General features: G+C 46.0%; 1 protein-coding gene across 4 annotated transcripts in view; it reads left to right on the forward strand.

Annotated features, from left to right (window-relative positions):
* The window catches only part of si:dkeyp-120h9.1 (uncharacterized protein LOC566469 homolog), a 121143-nt gene extending 109777 nt beyond the window's left edge, over nucleotides 1-11366 (forward strand). For all 4 annotated transcript variants that reach the window (XM_038797026.1, XM_038797023.1, XM_038797025.1 and 1 more), the window contains 2 exons: nucleotides 1213-1396; nucleotides 9930-11366. In XM_038797026.1, coding sequence (XP_038652954.1) covers nucleotides 1213-1396; nucleotides 9930-10009 — 264 coding nt within the window. In that variant the 3' untranslated portion in view covers nucleotides 10010-11366. The remainder of the gene's footprint in view (nucleotides 1-1212; nucleotides 1397-9929) is intronic.
* Nucleotides 11367-23727: the final 12361 nt, after the last annotated feature.

Consider the following 23727-nt stretch of genomic DNA (forward strand, 5'->3'; position numbering starts at 1 on the left):
TCCTTTATTACTATGGATCTGTATTTACATATAGGCCAGATTAGGTGAGACAACACTTTTTGTTCCCCAAAGGGCGTGAGTGAACCAATTGGGTTTTTATGACAATCGACAATGACTTCATGGTCAACATTGGATTTTTAACTCCAGATTTTTTACTGAATTCAGATTTCACCATCTGCAATGTGGGGGGTTCAAACTCGGGTTCCCAGAGCATTACGCTGTGTCTCTGGAATACTAGTCTAGCGATAATACCACTGTGCCACTGACTCCCACTTACGGAAGAAGTTTTTTAGGATGGCCATTGTTTCTACCTTTTCACCCCCAGTTGGAAAATATTCTTTTCTATCACTCTTTAGGTGAACTCACGTTTGCCTACATTGCAATTTATCACAGTTTAGCCCATTCAATATATTTATTAACATTAATTTGCTTCTTTTATCCTTCCATCTACACAACTTACAATATCATTATGAAAACTGAATATCTGGTTTTCTATCCCATCATCAAAGTCATTAATGAATAAATAGTTGAGTCCCCAACATCGATCCTTGCCAGATACCACTGGACGCGCCCTGTGAAATAGAGTACCAACCCATTATCCCTATGTCCTGTTTCCTGGCGCTCTGCTAATTTCTTAATTATGTTGATTATTTGCCTTCTGTCCCATTCAACTTTCGCTAACAAAAGGCATTTGAGGGACTTTATCAAATGCTCTCTGAACGTCCATGTAAATACTGTCTATAGATAATCCCCTGTACACTAATTTAGCCATCTCTTCAAAAAACATGCAATCAGGTTTGTAGATATGACCACCTTTTTCAAATCCATACTAACCTTATCTGATCAGCTGAAAGTCTTTGAGATATTTCATCACCTCTTTAGTTATAGACTCTAATAATTCCCCGACAACAGATATTGGGATAACTGGTCTAGACTTCGCTCGTTTCTCTGTCACACATTTCTTAAATAGAGAACTGTCATGAGCAATGAACAGTTGTCAATTTTTATTGGTGGCTTCAAATGAAAGCTTCTTGTGAAATGATGATGTGAAGTGTGGCAGGGGGGAAATTAGTGAAACCCTTTTTCTGAAAGAACATAAAGTGAAAACGACAACCCAAGGTACTACTCAATAAAGGGACATGCTAGACATAATACACTTCTCTTCTCATTAGCAATAATTTTTAATTTTATTATTTGCAATTTGTTTTCCAGCTCAGCTTGTTTTTTCCGATTGTGTACTGCCTGTGCAGCTTGTTCCTTGTGGTGATGCCCCTTTACAGCGACACTATCAACTCCCTGATTGGGATTGCTGTTGCACTTTCAGGAGCTCCAGTCTACTTTTTCTGTGTATACCTCCCCTTGGAAAAGCGACCCAAGTGCCTTGAAAAACTATTACGTAAGTTCCACAGATACTTACAGTTGTCCATGTCCTTGTATCTATTGTGCGCCAGACGTTATCTTATTAATATTGCATAGCCTGATTGGGACAATCTGGCATGTTTGGGCAATGGAGGAAATGGATTGGTATGCTAAATTTACTGTGATTTGTAAGTCATTTGTGCTCCTGCTGAACTCAGGTTATTGGCATAATGAATCTGAGGGTTAATATCTAATTGCTGTGTTTGTGTAACGCAGTTGTTTGTGTATGTCTGAGATGTTTAGTAGGGAATGGTTTCGAATTTTCTGTACTGTGGAAGGCAGAAGCCACAGGTAAGTCCTTCAGTTTGTCTGTACAGGCAGTCCTCAGAGTTACAACATAACTGGTTTCTAAAAACCGCGTTGTAATCAAACATCGTAAGTTGGAACCGATTTTCCCATCGGAACTATGGTATAAGTGGGGGAATGGTTCCTGAACCAAGACTGGAAATCACTCATGGGGCACCCAACAGTTAAATGCCCTCAACTCTTCCCCTGTTAAATCGCTGAGGCAATTATTGATGTCTGCATGCATTAGCACAAGTCTTTCCGCACTGTAGCCCCATCCTCAGGCGGGGTTGGTGATCTTGCTTGGTAGACATCTAACTAATCACAGTAAGAAATCTTACAACACCAGGTTAAAGCCCAACAGGTTTGTTTTGAATCATTTGCTTCATAACCGTAATTGGTCCTTCTCGTGAGGCTATGCCCTCTATTTCAAAACTCCCCAACCAGCGGAAACACCTTCTTGGCATCCAACCTGTCGAGTTGTAAAAGAATGTTATATGGGCAGCATGGTGGCTTAGTGGTTAGCACTGCTGTATCACGGCGCCGAGGTCCCAGGTTTGATCCTGGCTCTGAGTCACTGTCCGTGTGAAGTTTAAACATTCTCCCCGTGTTTGCGTGGGTTTCGCCCCCACATATATCAAGATTAGAGACCAATTTTACTCCGTGCCTTTGTTACCTCTACTCAACTATTCCAACACTCCGAACTGACAGAGAAATTTCAGCTAGCTGGGGGGAACGAGCTACGGTACCTGCAGCTCAAAAACTTCCTACGAAAGGAGGCAAGGACGTACCCACAACCGCCACGACAGACACTATTGGAAGACCTACTGGACGCAAGTATCCTAGAGAAAGGGAACTGTAGTGACATGTATGACCGACTGGTAGATAGGGACGACACCGTACTGGACGCAACAAGAAGGAAATGGGAGGACGACCTGGGGATGGAGATAGGGTGGGGACTCTGGAGCGAAGCACTGCATAGGGTCAACTCCACCTCCACGTGCGCAAGGCTCAGCCTGACGCAACTAAAAGTGGTACATAGAGCCCACTTAACGAGAAACCGTATGAGTAGGTTCTTCCCGGAGGTGGAGGACAAATGTGAGCGGTGCCAGAGAGGCCCGACCAACCACGCCCACATGTTCTGGTCTTGCCCCAGACTTGTGGAGTACTGGACAGCCTTCTTCGAGGCTATGTCCAAAGTGGTGGGGGTGAGGGTGGAGCCATGCCCGATAGTGGCGGTCTTCGGGGTTTCAGACCAGCCAGATCTATTCCTGGGGAGGAGGGCGGACGCCCTTGCCTTTGCCTCCCTGATTGCCCGCCGTAGAATCCTGTTTGGCTGGCGGTCAGCAGCACCACCCAGAGCTGCAGACTGGCTGTCCGACCTCTCGGAATCTCTCCAAATGGAGAAAATCAAATTCGCCATCCGAGGGTCGGACGACGGCTTCCACAGAACGCGGGAGCCATTCATGCAACTGTTCCGGGACCTGTTTGTGGCCAACGTACATGAGGAAGAATAGTCGGGTGGCCAAGAACCAGGGGAAAATGGGCGGGAATCGGGGGAAGGTAGCCGGGGGGGGGGGGGGGGGGGGGGGGGGGGGGGTACGGGCTCGGTATGGGGGTTTGATGGCAAGCCAAGGCCCAAAACCAAACTATAAATAAATGCCTATAAACATGTGCCTCGGCCATATTGGGGAATGTAAAATATGTATGCTGGCTAAAGGGGGCGGCCACAATTATTGTTATGAAGATGCTTACCTGTAAATATTCATGTAAAAAAAAATTTTGTGTTTTCCTTTTTTTTTTCTCTCTCTCTAATAACTTGTAATTTGTCATATATAAAATATGAAAACTCAATAAAAAAACATTTATAAAAAAAAATATTTTAATCATGCACCCTGTTGGATGTTTTAGTTAAGCCGCATCATTCAGTGTTAATTGATGAGGCTCCAGAGGTTCTATAACATTATTGTTTTCGGGAGTTCAGGCCTTCATTTATTCTCAGTTTTCAAGGACTATCAAGCATATTATTAACTTAATCTATTGTGAAGACGAATAAAAAGTATTCAACAAGAAAAAAAAAAACTATTCCAACACTCTGCTGATCAGCGTCCCACCTTGTATACATCATGAAGTTGAGCTCATCCAAAATTCCGCTGCTCATTTCCTAACTTGAACCAAATCCTGTTCAATAATCACCTACCTGTATGCAGGATATGCAGCGTTGGCTCCTAGTCAAACAATACCTCAATTCTAAAATTCCCATCCTGGTTTCCAAATCCCTTCAAAGCCTCGCTTCTCCCTATTCAAGGCCACAATCCCGTGTGATCTCAGTGCTCAATCTGGTCTCGTGTTCATCTCCAAATTTCATTGCTTCGCCATTGTTACCCGTGCTTTCAGCTGCCTAGGCCCTAAGATCTGGAATTCCCAACCTAAACCACCTCCATCTGTCTTTTTCTTCTTTTAAGATTATTCAGGAACCCTGAATCACATCCAACTATGCATCATTGGTGGTGAGACAGCCAATTTGAATTTATTTTTTTCAGACATTGTGATTGAATTGCAAATGTGTTAGTTGAAGTAGTAGCCTTCATGCAAAGTGTGTGCAGTACTTGTAGAAAGCTGCTTCTGTAGATTTGATGCTACAGACGTTTGCAGGAGCGATGCTGTATGTAAACCATGGGTATGGTTTACTGGCCTTGTCGCTCCCATGTGGGTGACGCAACAAAGTCACAAGAGGCCTCTTGCGAGATTTGTGATGCTTCAAACGTCTTGCGACCCCATAGCAGGGTGCCCTCTCTTGGGGGTTGCGGACAATGTACATGTATACGTGGGATGACATTGCCAGTGAGTGGGGGGCCCTCAAGCTCACTTAGAGATCGGGGCACCCTTTCAAAATGGCAGCCCCATCTCTCAGGAGCCTGTCTGGCCGGTGAGTTCAGCTCCCCGTGTTGAAAAGTGTAGTAATCCACGGGAGGCAGGAGTTCCGTCACCACACCAATATTTATTTACAATAACAATATTACAGGAGCAGCTACAAACAGTGCTGCTAGCAGTCCAGTCAACTTAAGACTGGCTCACAAAGCCTACACAGGTGATTATATGGGCCCCCTCAATGAGCTATCATTGAGGGAGCTCATACTCCAATTGGCCAACCAATAAAGCCAATTGGAGTTCATTACACCCCTCCTCCCCAAGGTCCGAGGAATTCCTGCCAGCTGGCATTCCTCTGAGCTTCTTCCTGCTCCTCATGTCTGGGTCTGTCACCTCTGTGTCGTCCGCCGGGTCGTTCTCCGAAGTGGGCGGGGTATTCCTTATAGGTGCCCGTCTTTTCCTTGACGACCTCCTTGGAAGTTGTTCTTCCTCCTCCTTGGGGAGAGGTGTCGCAGCGGCCTCGTCGAGCGTGTCCATCTCCGACTCTTGACGACTGGATGACGGGGTCTGGAGAAATTGCTCAGGGCTGGGGTATGGGTATCCTTTCCGTCTGGGCTATCCCAACTTGAGGCGGTCCTGCTTTGCCAGCCTCCAGGTGTGGTTCCGCTGCCCTTATTTGGTTTAGGTGTTTCTTCAGCACCTTACCTCCTATTGAAACCTCATAAGATATGGGCCCTATTTGGGACTCTACCGTGCCTTTGACCCACGTTGGTCCATACCCATAATTCTTGACCCCAACCAGTGCCCCCACCTGGAAGTGTCTCTGCTGCCGACTATTATCATGCCCCCTGCGTTGGGCCTCCTGTTGTTTCTCCACTTTCCCCGTTAAATTTGGGAAAAGGAGACTCAGCCTCGTTCGCAGCCGCCTTCCCATTAAGAGTTCAGCTGGCAGTATGCCTGTTGTGGAAAGCGGTGTGGTCCTGTAATCAAACAGCCAGCGGGAGAGCTTTGTGTCCATTGGCGCTGCCGGCTGCTTCTTGAGTCCCGCTTTAAGTGTCTGGACCGCTCTCTCTGCCAGGCCGTTGGTCGCTGGATGGTAGGGGGCCATTTTGATGTGACGGACTCCGTTTTCCTTCAGGAATTTTCCAAATTTCCCACTTGGAATGCCGTTCCGTTATCCGACACCAATACCTCCGGAAGTCCATGTGTTGCAAACGAGGCCCTGAGCTTTTCAATTGTCGATGCTGTGCTTGCCGTGTTTACCCGGTGGACATCCAGCCATTTGGAGTGGGCGTCCACTATCACCAAAAACATTGAGCCCATGAAAGGGCCGGCGTGGTCAATATGCAGGCGGGTCCACGGTCTGCCTGGCCATTCCCACGGGTGCAATGGCGCCACTGGTGGCACTCTTTGCCCCTGTTGGCACTCCTGGCACCAACGTACCAAGGCTGCTATGTCTGTGTCCAAACCTGGCCACCAAACGTAGCTTCGAGCTAGAATCTTCATTTTAGACACCCCTGGGTGTCCGTGATGTTACTCGGTTAAGATTGCCTGACGGCCCTGAGCTGGGGCGATTACCCAGGCTCCCCATAATAGGTTTGGTCCCTTCTGCTCCAGTATGGGTGCATCTGGGGCTCCACTGGTCTTTCCAGTTCCCCTGTTAGCAGTAAATGCTTCACCTTGGCTAAAACTGGGTCTTTTTGCGTCCACAACCGAATATGTTGTGCGTCTACTGGTAGGGTGTCCAAAAAATTTAGAGTCATTACTGTCTCCTCTACTTTTGGCATTTGCGGCGGAGTGTCCGGGAGGGGAAGTCTGCTCAAAGCATCTGCATTTGCAACTCGCGTTCCCGGTCTGTGCTTCAGAACGTATCTATACGCCGCCAGTAGCAACGCCCAGCGTTGGATTCTAGCTGATGCAATCGGGGTTATTGACTTGTCTTCTTTTAATAACCCTAATAACGGCTTATGGTCCGTCACTATGGTGAATTTCCGCCCGTACAGATACTGGTGAAATTTTTTTACTGCGAATATCACCGCCAGTCCTTCCTTCTCGATTTGGGCGTACTTCCTCTCAGCCATCGCCAAGGTCCTTGAAGCATAGGCTATTGGCCGTTCTTCCCCATTCCTTGCTCTATGGGCTAAGACGGCTCCTACCCCATAGGGGGATGCATCACAAGTGACCACCAACTCCTTCCTTGGGTCATAATGCTCTAGGACATTTTCGGATGACAGCTGTTCCTTAATGTCCCTAAATGCTCGGTTTTGGCGGGTGGACCATTTCCATTCTTGCCCCTTTTTTAGTAGCTGGCGGAGGGGTTCCAGGATGGACGCCCTATTTTCAATAAATTTTCCATAATAGGTTACCAACCCTAGAAATGATCGTAACTCCTGGACCGTGGTGGGAGCTGGGGCTTCTTTTATTGCCCTTACTCTGTCTTCTAATGGGTGTAAGCCTGACTCGTCTACTTTATATCCCAGGTACATCACTTGTGGGGCCAGAAAAACACATTTTTCCCTTTTTAGCCATACGCCTGCCTTTGCGAAACGCCTGAGCACTTCCTCCAGGTTCCTTAAGTGTTCCCTGTTTGTCCTACCCGTGATTAAGACATCGTCCAAATAAATCGCCACCTGCGGTAGTCCCTGCAGAATATTTTCCATCGTACGCTGGAATATAGCGCAGGCTGATGACACTCCAAAAGGTAGCCTAGTATAACGAAAAAGGCCCTTCAGGGTGTTGATCGTAGCAATCTTCTGGGAGCCCTTGTCCAGTTTTAATTGCAGGTAGGCGTGGCTCATGTCCAGTTTCATGAACAAAAGCCCACCTGCCAATTTGGCATATAGGTCGTCTATTTTCGGGATTGGGTATTTGTCCAGCAGTGCGTATTTGTTTACTGTCTGTTTGAAATCTCCACAGAGATGTATCGAGCCGTCTGGCTTCAAAATTGGTACCACCGGCACTGCCCATTCCGAGAACTGTACTGGTCTGATAATGCCGTCGCGCTGTAACCTTTCTATTTCGTCATCTACTTTCTTCCTTAATGCAAAAGGTACCGGCCTGGCCTTACAAAATTTCGGAAGGGCTTCTGGGTCCATGTGCAAAGTTGCTTTGGCGCCTATGATTTCCCCCAAACCTTCCTGGAAGACCTCCGGGTATTTTTGGAGTACTCCACTCAACTGCCCGCTTTCACTCTGGAAAATTTTAATCCAATCTAATTTTAGGTCTTTCAACCAGTTCCATCCAATTAAGCTCAGTCCGGAGCCCTCTACTATCGTCAACGGTAATCTGAGCAATTGTTTCTCATATTCCACGGGTACATGAGTCGTGCCTAGAACTTCCAGGGGTTCCCCCGTGTAGGTTTTAAGTTTCGTCAATGTTTTTGTTAGGGTTAGTGGCTGGAGTCCATCTTTGATTTTTCTAAATGCTGCCACTCCCATTACTGATACGGCCACACCCGTGTCTATTTCCATTATTGTCGGCCGCCCGTCCACCCGTGGGGTAATCCTAATGGGTTCTACTTTCTTCGTTGCAATATTATATAATTGTTCCTCTTCGGAGGAGGGTGGGGCGTCTAGGTTGTGTACTTCCCTGCGTCCCCACCTGCTATTCCTCTTTTGCCACCTCCTTCTAGGGTTTCTGTCGTTGTTACCCCACTCTGTCTGGTGCCAGAAACGGTCCTTCTCTGTTGGGGGAGCCTCAGTCGGTACTTCCCTCTGTCTCCAGGTAGTCCTGGCAGACTTGGGGCAGCTCTGGGGTTTTCCTTTTTCCCTCTATTCCTCAGGTTTTTCCTGAGGGCGGCTATCTGGTAGCAGGACCAGTTGTGGTAGTCCCTCTCACAGGTATCTACCTCCATTGGCGTGCCCTGTAGTTCCTGTGCCCCATTTGCTGCCTTTTCTAGGGACAGTGCGAGCTGTAACGCCTGCCTGCAGTCTAGCTCTGTTTCTGCCAACAGGCGTTTCTGTATTGTGAGGTCGTTTATACCACACACTAACCGGTCCCGAAGCATTTCATTTAGCGTCGGGCCGAACTCACATTTTTCCGCCAGCCTTCTCGGGCGGGTCAAGAAATTTGTGACTGACTCCGACTTCCCGCTTCGCTGTGTAGAATCTGTACCTACGCAAAATGAGGGGTGGTTTTGGGTCGTAGTGCTCTTTCACCAATTCCGTTAATTCTTGGAAAGTTTTCGTGTCCGGCGCATCGGGATAATTCAGACTACCTATAATGGCAAAAGCTGAGGGTCCGCAAGCCGACAGCAGGATAAGCCGTCTCCTTTCGTCCGTCAGTATATCATTTGCCCGGAAGAAGTAACACATTCTCTCCACATACTGGGACCAGTCCTCAATAGCCGGGTCGAATGCCTCTAACCTTCTAAAAAACGGCATTTTTAAAATGGCAAGGCTTACCCTCCGAGTGCGGCAGCTGGTCGCCGCAAAATTCTTAGTTTACCTCGTCGCCACTGTAGTAATCCACGGGAGGCAGGTGTTCCGTCACCACACCAATATTTATTTACAATAACGATATTACAGGAGCAGCTACAAACAGTGCTGCTAGCAGTCCAGTCAACTTAAGACTGGCTCACAAAGCCTACACAGGTGATTATATGGGCCCCCTCAATGAGCTATCATTGAGGGAGCTCATACTCCAATTGGCCAACCAATAAAGCCAATTGGAGTTCATTACAAAACGAATTCTAATTGTGGGTTTGACCAGGGAGAAACTCCCCAAGGCCCCCCAAAAGAACAACTCAATATGATTGTACAGCGGTGTGGGTGTCACCCAAAACGCTGGCGAGAACCACCCTGCCAAACTCACCCAAAATGACACTTAGAAATGTTTTGGTTCAATTTCGCCCCCATGTATTGAACCAAGTATCATTCTCTCTTGGATCCCTCATAATTGACGTTTTGTCTTTGCTGCGCTTAAAATGACCTTGATACACTAATTGCAAGTGGGAAGCTACTTTTGCAAAATAGTAGTTCTGAGTGAAAATTGTTCCCCTGTTATTTTTAATATTCTTTTATTATACTTGCAGTGCAAAGATAGTGGGGATAAAATTGGTTTATGTCCGCTTCCTAGCTGATTTTCCACCCCATCCAATCTTTTGTTTCCATAGAAATACCCAAAACAATAGTTCAAACTTTTTTACTCTGGCCCCTTTTACCCATTTGAAATTAAAATTCTTGACAACATCGCCCAAGTTCATGGAAAATAAAATCTCGCGCGATGATAGATTGCTGATTTGTCCTGCTGCTGTAAATCAATTTTATCTGACAAAGTTTACGTATTTTATAATTTATGTTTATAGGATCTATTAAAAGTAGCTGCTTGATTGATCATTTCTTCCTCCCCCCTAGGTGTCTTCTCTTTGCAAACTCAGAAGTTGACAATGTGCTGCCTAACAGATAACGAGTTTGGAGATGACAAAGACTCTTAACCAAATTCTACCGAATGCTGTTCCAGATGCATGGCCTGAGAGACGGATCATGCAGACAGCCAACTCTACTGTCATTAAAGCTATGTGACAACACTTGAATCTGGCAGACTTAAAACTTGACAATCAAAAGGCTGCAGCCTACACTATTGAAATATTTCTCTTGTATTAATGTTTTTTTTAAAAGAATAGTAGTAAATAACAACTCATCAATGTTAGTGCATTTATTTTGAACTGTCGATTTTCACCCTGCCATGGAGTTTTTTGACTTCGGTCACACTCCCCTGAGCTGCTACGGTGAGGTTAGTAATGGGGAATGTCTTTGACTGGCTTGAAGGCCACTTAGGAGCTGCCCAATATTGCAGGTTTTGGGAATACAGTACCCTGGTCTGCAACATTGCCTTCAGGAAACTCTGGATTAATTTCACTTCCTTTCTGAAGTTGCACCCCTTGGGAGCTCATCTCTGATATATTTCAGGGCACTCTCCATAACGCACAGCACTAGAGTGACCTGAATTCTGAGGTCTCGACAGCAACATGAAGATCGACATTTCAAAGCAAGTTATAATGAATAGTGACTTTAGAAAAATATTGGATGATGGATACTTGGCACAGTTTTCCTTACTTGTTTTAACAAAATTGTCTTTATTTAAATTCTGAACCTGTTCAGTCTGGACTGGGCCTAGCCGGTATATTGTCACTGTCTGGTTCTCCCTGCATTCCCCAGAAGGTTTTGTTTAAATAACTATTGCAGTTAGAAGAAGCTTCAGCTAAATGGTTACAGAATGTATGCCACAAAAAGTGAAGCACCAGAAAATTCTGGTCTAATGCTCAAGTAAATAACATGGGGAAGAGGTTCAAAAAGCAAAGCACCAGATTTGCACATAAGTGTTCAGTTAACACATTCCAGTAAATAAGGGGATTTATATGTATTGAAGGTAGCTGGTTCGAAGAGAACTGTTTACAATGAGCAAATATCACTTGTTTGAAGTTTCTATAGGAAACTTAAATATTTTAAAATTGCAGCTCCTCCGTTGAATAGCGCCGCCTGATCACGTCCTCACCCAAAGCCCTTTCCACCAGGAGTTGCTGGACTTTGATCAGGACATGAAGGCTTTTCACTTTCCTTGGCACCAGGGCCATTGAGGTACATAATAGTTACAACCCCATTGAGGTCCACGAATTTAGCACCCTGACTGAACCTGTTATGTTAGGATAATTAGAAACAGGGAAACCATTCAGAACATTGATGGGGCATATGTTTGTGTATTTCAGCTTGATAAAGGTAGCAGTTGGGTTTATGAGGCCGGTCATGTTACAGTGGCAGGGCTCAAGAGATTATGAACAGTATTTCAACTGGTCGGGGGGGGGGGGGGGGGGGCAGTATTTCAACTGGTGGGGGGGTCGAGGGTAAAACAAAAGTCCTGTTGTGCTATTTCCCAAATAATTGTTTTATCTTCAGCATTTAAACAGTTTTCAGATCCGTTTGCACCTATTCCATAACAGTCTTGTGAGCTGCAATAGGAAACTGCTACTGAGAGCGAATTGTTCTGTCTTTTGGAGAGTTGTGCAATACGAGCTTTTGGACCAAATGGACTATTCATTTTCTGTGTGTTCAATTCACGATTTTACAACTCGGGGATAATACAGCAATGGCTAACATCCATTTCCTTATCGGGCGACCCATTTGTGTCACCCCCAACCCGCCCGGACCCCCTCCAATCTACTTCAGTGTAGGTTTGGTGCAAGTTGGTTTCACTGACCTTATGATTTGAAGATTCACGTATCCTTGCCATTGTCCTCTGTGAGCATCAACATGATTAAGTTGTGTTCTCAACTCCACTGTCCAACCTTGGTAATAAATCATCGAATCATGCATTTTCTATTAATCCAAAAGGAAGTGACTTTTATTTGTCACCCCGTCCACTCACATCCTTATGAGAGATGTGCATAAAATGGGTAAATTCAGTTTGAGTTTAGTACGCTTATGCCCAATTAGAAAATCCCTCCGTTGGTGACTTGATCTACATACTGCCGTGCATAAGGCTGGGTGAATTGTGTGACCCATAATCAAAATGTTTTTGGGACAGTTCACTATGTGAGTCATGAGGTACAGTGGAGATTCTTTTCTAGATTTTTTTGCAGGTAACGTTTCAAACACAAATGGTTTCTTATGGTTTTTTATCTCGTCTCTCTGTTAAACGATACCTAAAGTATGTTTTTTGAAGTGTGATACATTTACTGACATTGGTTTAGAAGCCAGGAAACCCAAACAAGATTATTCTTAGTTGTCAAAGATTTTAAGAAATTAGCACAATCTTATGTAATTGTATCTTCCTGTAGATTTACTTGATTACAGATGGTTTTAATATTTTTTGTGACTATGTGGTACAAATGATTATTTAGGTGAGTACAAATAGTAGTAACAGATTGTAGTAGTGCATTGTGTATTCATTATTAAAATGGTACTCGACTGCCAAACATGTTGGTATTTCAAATGAGTATTACCCGTTGCCTTTCTTTTACAATTAAAGATCATTTTCAAAGTGATTTTTCTGTTATGGAAATGGTTCATGTTGACTTGTCCTGTTTTCAGCTGACTGCCTTGGCTTTCACCCTTTCGTCCTGGCTTCCTTTCTTCATTTCCTTCTCTTGCACTTCTCTTACCTTTCCATACCAAATTGCTTTGTGGACCAGAGATTTTTAAATATAAATTTAGAGTACCCAATTCTTTTTTTTCCCAATTAAGGGGCGATTTAGTGTGGCCAGTTCACCTACCTTTCATATCCTTTCTGGGGTTGTGGTGGTGAGACACACGCAGACTTTTGTGCAAACTCCACAGGCAGTGACCCGGGGCCAGGATCGAACCTGGGTCCTCGGCGCCATGAAGCAGCAGTGCTAACCACTATGCCACCATGCTGCCCGAAGACCAGAGTTGAGCATTGTGCCACGAGGCTAGGTGGGCATGCAGTCCTTGGATTTATTGCCAAGGGCTTCACCAGTAATGAGGAGCATTGACATTATGTAACTACAACGCTCATGTAAGATGGCAAACTAAAGCAGAACCTGTGTGAAAGAAGTGGGACGAATCGGTGAGAGGCGAAGTAAAGGAAGCATTAAAATGGGGTTATGATTTTTAAAGCTGCAGGTGGAAACCTCTATCTCTGTATTAGGACAGACAAGCTGCTTGTATGCAAGTCTTTTCAAAGCTTCCCACCAGTGCAACTGGACACTGCTTTGTCAGTAAAATATAATTTTATAGGCTCCAGCTTCAGTGTTAAATGTTATTGTGAGGAAACGTTAGTTCCCTTCTCTCTCCACAGATACTGTCAGACCTGCTGGAGTCGCCAGTTCCGCCAATTCCAGCATGATGCACCACCATGAATGTCTTTCCCTCACTCCCCCCTGTCAGCATTCCGCAGGGACCTGGTCCACTCCTCCATCACCCCAACACTTCACCCTCTTCCCACGGCACCTTCCCATACAATCGCAGAAGGTGGAACACTGCCCCTGTACCCCCTCCCTGCCCACTATCCAAGGGCCTAAACACTCAAGTGAGGCAGTGCTTCATGGGTCTTCAATCTGGTCTATTGTATTTGCTGCTCCCTCCCTACGTGGTCTATTCTACATTGGAGAAACTAAACGCAGACCGGGTGACCGCTTTGCAGAACACCTCTGGCCTGATTGCAAGCAGGACCCAGACCTTCCTGTCGCTTGCCATTTCATAAAATCAACGAATCACAGAATTTACAGTGCAGAAGGAGGCCATTCAGCCCATTGAGTCTGCACCAGCTCTTGGAAAGAGCACCCTACTTAAGCCCAAACCTCCACCCTATCCCTGTAACCCCACCTCACCTTTTTTGGACACTAAGGACAATTTATCATGGCCAATGCATCTAACCTGCACATCTTTGGACTGTTGGAGGAAACCGGAGCATCCGGAGAAAACCCACTCAGACACGGGGAGAACGTGCAGACTCCGTATAGTCAGTGACCCAAGCCGGGAATCGAACCTGGGACCCTGGAGCTGTGAAGCAACTATGTTAACCACCATGCTACTGTGCGGCCGTCAACTCACTGTCCTGCTCTCATGTCCACATATCCATCCTTGGCCTGCTGCAATGTTCCAGTGAAACCCAGTGCAAACTGGCAGAACAACATCTCATCTTCCGATTAGACACATAATAGCCTTCCAGACTTAACATTGAGTTCAACAACTTCAGACTGTTAACTCTCTCCTCCACCTTCACCACATTTTCATTTCTATCAATTTTTAAAAAAAATTTAGAGTGCCCAATTCATTTTTTCCAATTAAGGGGCAATTTAGGGTGGCCACTCCACCTAGCTTGAAACCCACACATACACGGGGAGAATGTGTAAACTGCACACGGACAGTGACCCAGAGCTGGGATCGAACCTGGGACCTCGGCGCCGTGAGACCGCAGTGCTAACCCACTGCGCTACCATGCTGCCCTATTTCTGTCAATTTATTTTCATTTCTTCCATCAATCTATTTTCCCCACACCATTGCCCCCACCCCACCCGATTTGGGCCACCTTTTCCCTGTTCGTACTTGTCCTTTGACACACTGTTCACCTTTGTTCTGCCGTTAACACATTCTCTAATCTCTTAATGTGCCACTATGAGCACCCTTCTTAGCCTTAATCACACCCATTTACATTGCCGTTGTCTTTCTGTCCATGATATCCCTGTCAGTCTCCACCTATTGCTAGCCCTCTATCCAGCCCCATCGCACCACACCCCTTCCACACCACAGTATATATCTCATCCTATTTCCAGTTCCCTCTAGCTTTGGCAAAGAGTCATCCAGACTTGAAACATTAGCTCTGTTCTCCACAGATGCTGTCAAACTTGCTGTGATTGTCCGGTACTTTATGTTTTTGGTATTGAGAGGAAGATGCTCAAAGAGCCAAATCCCCATCAAACTGGAATTTCAATCTCCCAGCACCCTGAACTCTTAATGTGGGCTTTCTCTTTGGTCATTTAGTGCCTGAAGACACTAGATTACATATTTGTGATCCCTCTGGCTCATGTCCTTACTACTACCTGCTAGGATTGAACATTTGGAACATTGAATTGTAGGTATCACCTAACCTCTGCGCTTTTACATACTGTAGTGCTGCATCAAATAAACCTTTTAAGTACATCCCTTTGGACAGGGATTTTTGTTCCTGGATTTAGTGCGCGGAGATCAGTAAATTTCCAGCTCCGTTTACCGAACTTCAAAAATGGCTGCCCAGACGTTGGAGTTTTTTGGGCTGGGGCTGGATTAGAAGCCTGGTTTAGTAACTGGAAGAAGTAGGGTGAAAATTGAACGTTTTTATACTTTTTTTAAAAAATGGATTTTATTAAACGTATCAAAACAGGTGACAGTGAATAAACACCCTGGGAAACATACTTCCCAACAATCAACTACACAGACTGGGCAGCACGGTAGCACAGTGGATAGCATTATGGCTTCACCAGGGTCCCAGGTTTCATTCCCCACTGGGTCACTGTCTGTGCGGAGTCTGCACGTCCTCCCCGTGTCTGCAAGGGTTTCCTCCAGGTGCTCTGGTTTCCTCCCACAGTCCAAAGATGTGCAGGTTCGGTGGATTGTCCGTGCTAAATTGCCCCCAGTGTCCAAAAAGGTTAGGAGGGGTTATTGGGTGATGGGGATAGGGTGGAAGTGAGGGCTTAAGTGGGTCGGTGCAGACTCAATGGGCCGAATGGCCTCCTGTACTGTATGTTCTATGTTAGACTGTACAGATTTTTCCCCTTCATCCAAACCTTCCTGGAAGAAAGTGAGGAGACTGAGTCTGTGGAGGTGGGCCGGTTGGAAAGTATGCCTCGGGGAGTTGGTATTCTAGTCAAAGATTAAAAATAAAGAATAAAACATGAAACATCGCTGTAGCCCTTGCTCCCCACACATTCCCTATGCTAATGGAACCCTGAATGATGGGGGAAGCTTGTTATCGTGTGACACCACAGTGGGCAGCACGGTAGCATGGTGGTTAGCATAAATGCTTCACAGCTCCAGGGTCCCAGGTTCGATTCCCGGCTGGGTCACTGTCTGTGCGGAGTCTGCACGTCCTCCCCGTGTGTGCGTGGGTTTCCTCCGGGTGCTCCGGTTTCCTCCCACAGTCCAAAGATGTGCGGGTTAGGTGGATTGGCCATGCTAAATTGCCCGTAGTGTCCTAAAAAGTAAGGTTAAGGGGGGGGGGGGGGTGTTGTTGGGTTACAGGTATAGGGTGGATATGTGGGTTTGAGTAGGGTGATCATTGCTCGGCACAACATCGAGGGCCGAAGGGCCTGTTCTGTGCTGTACTGTTCTACGTTCTATGTTCTATGTCCCTCTGCCTGCTTCTCTTTGGCAAAAAACAAAGAAATGTATTCAGCTCTGTCTGCAAACAGAGGGTCCGTGACCTCTTCCACCGAATTTGGAACAATTCAAAATATCACCTGCTACAGCCTTGAAAAGAGCTGAATTGTAAGATTTTGACACTGTGAGTAATTTTTAGGGTATGTAACATCTGTGGAATTTATCCTTTAACCATTTTTAAAGGGTTCAGTTTGCGTTTCCACTAGTTGGGATCCTTGACAGGAAGGCTTTTGTTTGTGACAAAGACATTTTATTGTTTTACGATTTTAGTTGCCAAGGAGTAGCTCCATTTGAGGAATTAGTTAAAAGGGTTGAGTTTAAAAGTTTGAACTTGAGATACCACCTTATGTTTAAACAAACCATGTATTGATTTAATTGCTTAACTGTATTTGTACGGCAGGACATCTGCATTAGAAGGAAACCTTAATTTTCTAATATTGTGGTATGAAGTGTTGGCAAGAGAATGTGACATTGTTTATACATTGGTAATCTGTGCCTAAAGGATGTTGCATTTGTTTGCAATGGAATGTAAACTCTGAGGGGCCCAATGAAGTAAGAGATAGAGCCATGTCTCAATTCATGACCCATAAAGCAGGGGTTGCAGAGGTGGGGTGACATGAGGTGACTTGCATCCTAAGCCAATGGAAGAGATGGATTTGGACGATTCCTGAAAAAGGGTGAAGGAATACGAGACCGAGGGATAAAATTTGGAAAATTGTAGTGTTTGTTGGCACAGTGATGCCATGGCTTCTGGGGTATGACTCTTCTGGACACCGTTCAACATCACTGCCAAGACAAATGAGAGAGACGTCACCTGTGTTGGCAATACCCACAAACTCCCAGGATCTTGAGAGATGAGAAACATGTTGTTTTCACTGCTATGTGTTAACTATATGTAAAATCTTGCTTAATAAATTCTACTTGATTCATAAATACTAGTTATTCGTACCTTGTAGGTCAAGCACAACTGAGGACCCTAATGTTAGAAATTAAGAATTAGGACTGTAGAGAATGTAAAAATATTCATTGTCATGGTTACCTTCCAAGTCACTGACAGTGCTGTCCTCGCCTACTGTTTGGGCTGCAACAGGTGGCAAATGAGCAATGGTGGCTTTTCTGCTATCAATCGTCGAATCATAGTAAGGCCTCCCCCCAGAAGGAGACCATTCAGTCGTCATGCCCGCTGCAGCCTCTCTACAACTGCAACTCATTTAGTCCCACTCCTGCTTTCCTCTCTGGCCGAGCATTTTATTTTTCAGGTAACTATGCAATTGAATTTTGAAAGCCGCGATTGGACCTACCTCCATCGCATTGCAGGGCCTCTACACTCACTGTCTAAATCCTCGTGTTGCCTTTGGTTCTTCTATCATTCATCTTAAATAGGTGCCTTTTGCTTCTTGATGATTCCACCAATGGGAATAGCTTCTTCCTATCTATTCAGTTGAGACCATTCACGATTCTGAATACCTCCATCAAATCTCCTTTCAACCTTCTTTAAGGAGAAGAGCTCCAGCTTCTTCAATCTATCCTGCAGCTATTCTCAAATATTTTTTGCCCCTCTAAATAATTTGCATACTTCCCAGCATGTGCTGCCCAGAATTGAACTCCAGATACTAAGCAGTCCAAGTCCAAATGCAGCAGGACCTGGACAATAGCCAGGCTTGGGCTGACCAGTGGCAAGTAACATTTGCGCCAGACAAGTGTTGTTTGGGCAGCACGGTAGCATTGCGGATAGCACAATTGCGTCACAGCTTCAGGGTCCCAGGTTCGATTCCGGCTTGGGTCACTGTGCGGAGTCTGCACATCCTCCCCGTGTGTGCGTGGGTTTCCTCCGGGTGCTCCGGTTCCTTTCCACAGTCCAAAGATGTGCAGGTTAGGTGGATTGGCCATGATAAAAATTGCCCTAGTGTCCAAAATTGCCCTTCGTGTTGGGTGGGGTTACTGGGTTATGGGGATAGGGTGGAGGTGTTGACCTTGGGTAGGATGCTCTTTCCAGGAGCTGGTGCAGACTCGATGGGCCGAATTGCCTCCTTCTGCACTGTAAATTCTAATTCTGAGTGCCAGACGATGACCATCTCCAACAAGAGGCAATCTAGTTATCGTCTCTTGACATTCAATGGCTTTACCATTGCTGAATTCCCTCACGAGCAACAACCTGGGAGTTACCATTGACCTGAAACCTGAACTGGATTAGCCATATTAATACTGGCTACAAGAGCACGTTAGAGGCTGGGAATCCTGCGGTGATAACTCACTTCCTAACTTTCCAAAGCCTGTCCACCATCCACAAATCACAAGTCAGGAGTGTGACGGAATACTTTCCACTTGCCTGGATGAGTGCAGCTCCAACGTCACTTTTAAGCTTGACCCCATGCAGGACAAATCAGCTCGCATGATTGGCACCCCTGCCACAAACATTCAATCCCATCACCATCAGCAAACAGTGGCAGCCGTGTGTGCCATCTACAAGATACACTTAGCACCTTCCAAACCCATGACCGCTACTATCTTGAAGGACGAGCACAGATACCGGTGAACACCACTATCTGCAAATTCTTCTCCAAGCCATTCACCATTCTGCCTTGGAAATATATTGCTGTTCCTTCACTGTTGCTGGGTCAAAATCCTAGAATTCCCTTCCTAACAGCACTGTAGTTGTACCTACACCACAGGGACTGCAGCAGTTCAGGAAAGCAGCTCGCCATTACCTTCTCAAGACAACGAGGGATGGAGAATAAATGCTGGCCTCAACGGTGATGCCCATGTCCCGTAGATGGATTAAAAATATATTCACCTATGGCTGGAAGTCTAAAGGGCAGTGGTGGCACAAGTTGCCCCCCCCCCCCCCCCCTTTCCCCCCCCCCCCAACCACCACCACCAACCAAGCAGTCTTGTGACCTGCCACTGCGTTTTACGTTCCTCAGATAATAAACTACCTGCAGTTGGGGTTTCCATCTTTATAAAGGACAAGGTCCTGCCTCCCAGAGTTGCCAGCTAATCAGGTGGCCAGTGGCTCTTTGGTCCCAAAAGCACCACTGGTTACAGCTTGCAGCTGGCTTGCATCAGCAATAATGGAGGGGGCCCTGGAATGAGAATAAATTGGGCCGAGCCTGACAGGGCTAATCAGTCAAGAGGTGGAGGTGAGGATGGGGTGAATGTTCCACCAGAGGGCCACCTTTCCATAGGCCATCAGGTCCTTGAACAGGATGGACCCTTTCCCGGAGACCACAGGAGGCAGCTGTTGCCAACTTAATGAAATACTATCCCACCAGCGTCACCAATAATGTTGGCAATCAGCACTGGAGACGCCAATAATGTTGCCAATTAATAATGATGCTGCTTAGAGTCGCCAGGTATCAAATGATACCACCACAAGGCTTTACCGGATATCGATCAAAGGACCACACAACCAGTTAGTCAGTTCAAGTTCAAAGATAGTTTATTTAAACACAAGAATTACTTCAACATGCAACACAAAACACTACAAGTTAAATACATCTAACAACTACAATAACCTGTACTTAACTTCAGGACAACCGGCTCTATGCAGGTGGGAAAGGCCTTTGTCCGGATCTTGCGTGGCTGGGTGGAAGAAGTGGCTCTGTTTCTGCTGGGCGCATCCGTCTGGTAGCGATCGTTGGTTTTGAACTTGTCTGTCGGGTGGTTATGTTGAACTTGGGTTGGCATAGGCCAGATCCAAGAGAAACCGAGCACATGCTGTGTCTCTTCTTATCCCTCTGGGATTTCGCGCTCTTTGGGGTGGTCCTTAACTTGGACCCAATAATTCATCAGGCTTCAATCACTGCCTTTGATTTTGGCCAGTAAAGGGGTGGGTGCATTGATGACTGGGCGTGTCCTTAGCGGTCATTGACCTTGGCTGTTTGGGCTTTCTTCGCAAAGGGAGTGGCGCCGGTTAGTCTGCATCTGTATCGGTTACCTGAGTACAGTTCTTTTGTTTTGGGGAAATGGGCCATTAGAATGCAAATGAAGCTCTGAGCCCTGGGTTGGCCATAATTCCCATGGTCCTTTGCAGGTGGCCATCTGCGATGGCTACATCCTGTCCTCTTGATCCTGAACGTGAAGCGTGGTGGATCACACGGTTGATCCCTTCTCCAATCCTGGTGTGCTGGTACCCTTGGTCAAAGACAGGATCTACACTACTCTGTCCTATGTTTTTGGATCATTTACCTAACATTTTTATGAACACATCATACATTCATAATTTCTAACGGGTCACTGTAAAACATTTCACTGTTTCGCACAATTGAATATCTAACTGACACTATCTAAGCTACTCTCATGCTGCTAGCAAATATCAAAAAGATCTTATGTACAATATAAGATTTCAAAACAGCAACATCACATTCCTAATTAATCTATCCAAGTTAGATATGTATACGGTCTTTATTATTATCAGCAAACACATTGTTTGTTGAGTTGGGTGAATTCCAAAGAAGGGGGCTTGGAGTGTATATATCGGGGAGCGGGAGGCTCTTTTTTGCCATTAGCGAAGTCTAAGTGTCTGGATGACATGACAGATTATTGCAGTTACCAGAAGGACCGCCACTGTGAATGAAAGGGGGCACCATTCGGCAATGTTTTTGCACCAAGTACGGGTTTGAGTGTCTATCTCTATGTATGGTGTGGTGTCCGGGCTAGGGGTATCATGTTGTGTGGTGGTGTTCAGGGCTGGTGTGGTGTGTGGTACAGAGGCTTGTAACGTGTGCAGTTGAAGGAGTCCAGCGATGATCACAATGTAGGTCATCAGTCCTCTCTTCATCTTGTCTTCTGTCTTTCATTTTCTGTATATTCCTGGGGGGCGCAAGCATAATATCTGTTATTATCTTCGGTTAACATCTCGTTTATTTGTCTTTCTCCCCTTAACTTCAATTACCCATTAGAATCGTCACCATGTGTGACTCCCTCATTTTTTTTTTGAAATAACATTTTGAGAGACAAGACATTGTCAGAAAAAAATTCTTTGTAAGTGCAAAGATTCTCGCAGCTGGTGGTCGATGCGGGGGAGTGGGCGGACAATTCTCTGTCCAGTCTTTCCTTTACTGCAACCAGTGATGGCTGAGGCTCATCTTACTAGCCGAATTTTAGGGCGGCCAGTTTTATAGAGTTTTGTCGTCCCAGGGTTCAGAGGTAGTTCGCGTGCAGCAGCACATGTGTCAAACGTGTAAATAGCAGGTGGGGAACGACCAGAGGGTCGCGGAAGGTGAAGGGATGAATGTACAGACTGTGGCAAAGGGCATTCTTTAAACCACAATGAAAGAGCAGAGAAGGGAAAACTAAGACCTGCCAAAGACAGTGCAAAGTGTAGGGAACCATTCTGGAGTACTCGAAGTGACGGGAACATGAGGTGCGTGTGGGCCACGGCAGGGCAAGAATGGGTCGAATCCCTGGGTAGGGCGATGATTAGTGCCGTTGCTCCACTACCCAAGCTTAACTGACCGGATGCATTTGGGGTCCTCAGGTAGGGCGGGGATTAGTGCCGTTATTCCCTACCTGGGTGACCTAAACGAGCGGAAAGAATTTGTAACACATGAGAGATCCAACAATGGTTCCTTTAACAGCCATTGGTTAGTAAGTGGCGCTGGAAGAGTAACTATGACTATATCAAGAAATTAGGTGTGAGGCCGACATTAATTAAAACCATGTAACAAGAGGAAAGAAAGAAGAAAAATAAAAAGGCGGGCAGGCTCCATCAGGGAGTAGAACATCGTAATTCTTATGAGGCTCCTTTTTCTCATCATCTGGACACCTCAGGGTTCTGTACCAAAAAGCGTTATAAAAGGATTACCGTAACGTGAGTCAGAATCTGAATCATCACCATCTCCCGGTTGCCAGACTTGTGTCTGCTGTTTTTGTGCTGTGGCCGTGTGGGCCCTCGTGGAATCCGAATCGTCATGTCTAACCAGTCTACAAGAGTTGTCACGGTGCCAAAAAGGGGTTCGTTTGTCATGAGGCGTAGGGGCGGTGGCAGTGAAGGGCAAGTTACTGTTGTCGGGCGGTGGTAGTGGCTCTGGCTGTGGTTGTGGAAGTGGGTATAGGGGGCCAAACATGTCTTGGTTGTGGTACCGGGGGCTGGAGTGACTGGGGCCAGGAAGGTTGTACCAGTGGTCAGTGATCGTGGTCAATTTGGGGAAGCTGGCGGTGTCATCAGAGTCAAACTCAAGGTGGAAGGTCGTACCTGTGGGCGGAGACAAGGTCGGGTCTGTGGGTGTGGACGAGCTGTCAGGGCTGGGGGAGGGTTGGACTAGGTTGTCAAATGGTTGGGCGGAATTGTCTCCTATTGCTAGGGAGATGTGGTGGGAGTGGGTACATTGGGTTCCATAAACTTTGAGCTGGTTAATGTGGAACCGACCAGTTTTACCATTGGGGTACGTTATCTTGTACACAGAGGGGCTTACTTTGTCCGAAATGGAGTAGGGTCCTGCAAATTTGGGGGAGAGGAAAGAACTGGGTTTGTAAAGGGAAACCATTACTTGCTGACTGACTGTGTACTCTACGGGGTGGACTGTTTTATCAAAGTAGGCCTTGCTCTGCTTTTTCCTAGCGCCTAGTCGGACAGCTGCAGTGAGCTGTGCTGCTTTAATATTGACTGTGACTTGTTGGACGGCTTTTTCATGGGCGAGGGCGATGACTCTGGGGCTTGCTAAATCGAGACCTAATAAATATTCAGTTCCTTTCATGGGTCGGCCGGTCATGAGAGTGTGGGGGGTGAAACCTGTGGAACTGGATACTGTGTTCCTAATAATCAGAAGGGCGGATGGGAGAACTGTGACCCATGTGGTGTTATTTTGTTGCACTGTTTTTCTGATGGTCGCTTTTAAAGTGCGGTTCATTCGTTCAACAATGCCGCTGAATTGGGGGTGATACGCAATGTGAAGTTTTTGTTTGATTCCAAAAATTGTTAGGATATTTTGCATGACTCTGCCGGTGAAATGGGAACCTTGGTCTGGCTCCATGCTGCGGGGGAGTCCCCAGCGTATAAATATCTGTTGGGTCAAAATCTTAGCTGTGGCCTTTGCAGTATTTGTCCGTGAGGGAAATGCTTCTACCCATATTGTAAAGGTGCTGATTATCACTAATATGTATTTGAAACCATTCCTGTAGGGGGAGGGGCCAATGTAGTCGAGTTGCAAATTTATCCAAGGGCCATTAACAGGTCAGGTGTGCCTCAATTGTCCCTTTTTTGAATATCTTTCAGGATTGTTCTGTGCACAGATTAAACAATTCTCAACATAATGTGTGACATTGGATTTTAAATCGGGCCACCAGCACAAAGGTCTTAAATGGGCAATGGTATTGTCTATCCACTGATGTCCGTGTC

The sequence above is a fragment of the Scyliorhinus canicula genome, chromosome 5 (assembly GCF_902713615.1).
Source record: "Scyliorhinus canicula chromosome 5, sScyCan1.1, whole genome shotgun sequence".
NCBI classification, from domain to species: Eukaryota; Metazoa; Chordata; class Chondrichthyes; order Carcharhiniformes; family Scyliorhinidae; genus Scyliorhinus; species Scyliorhinus canicula.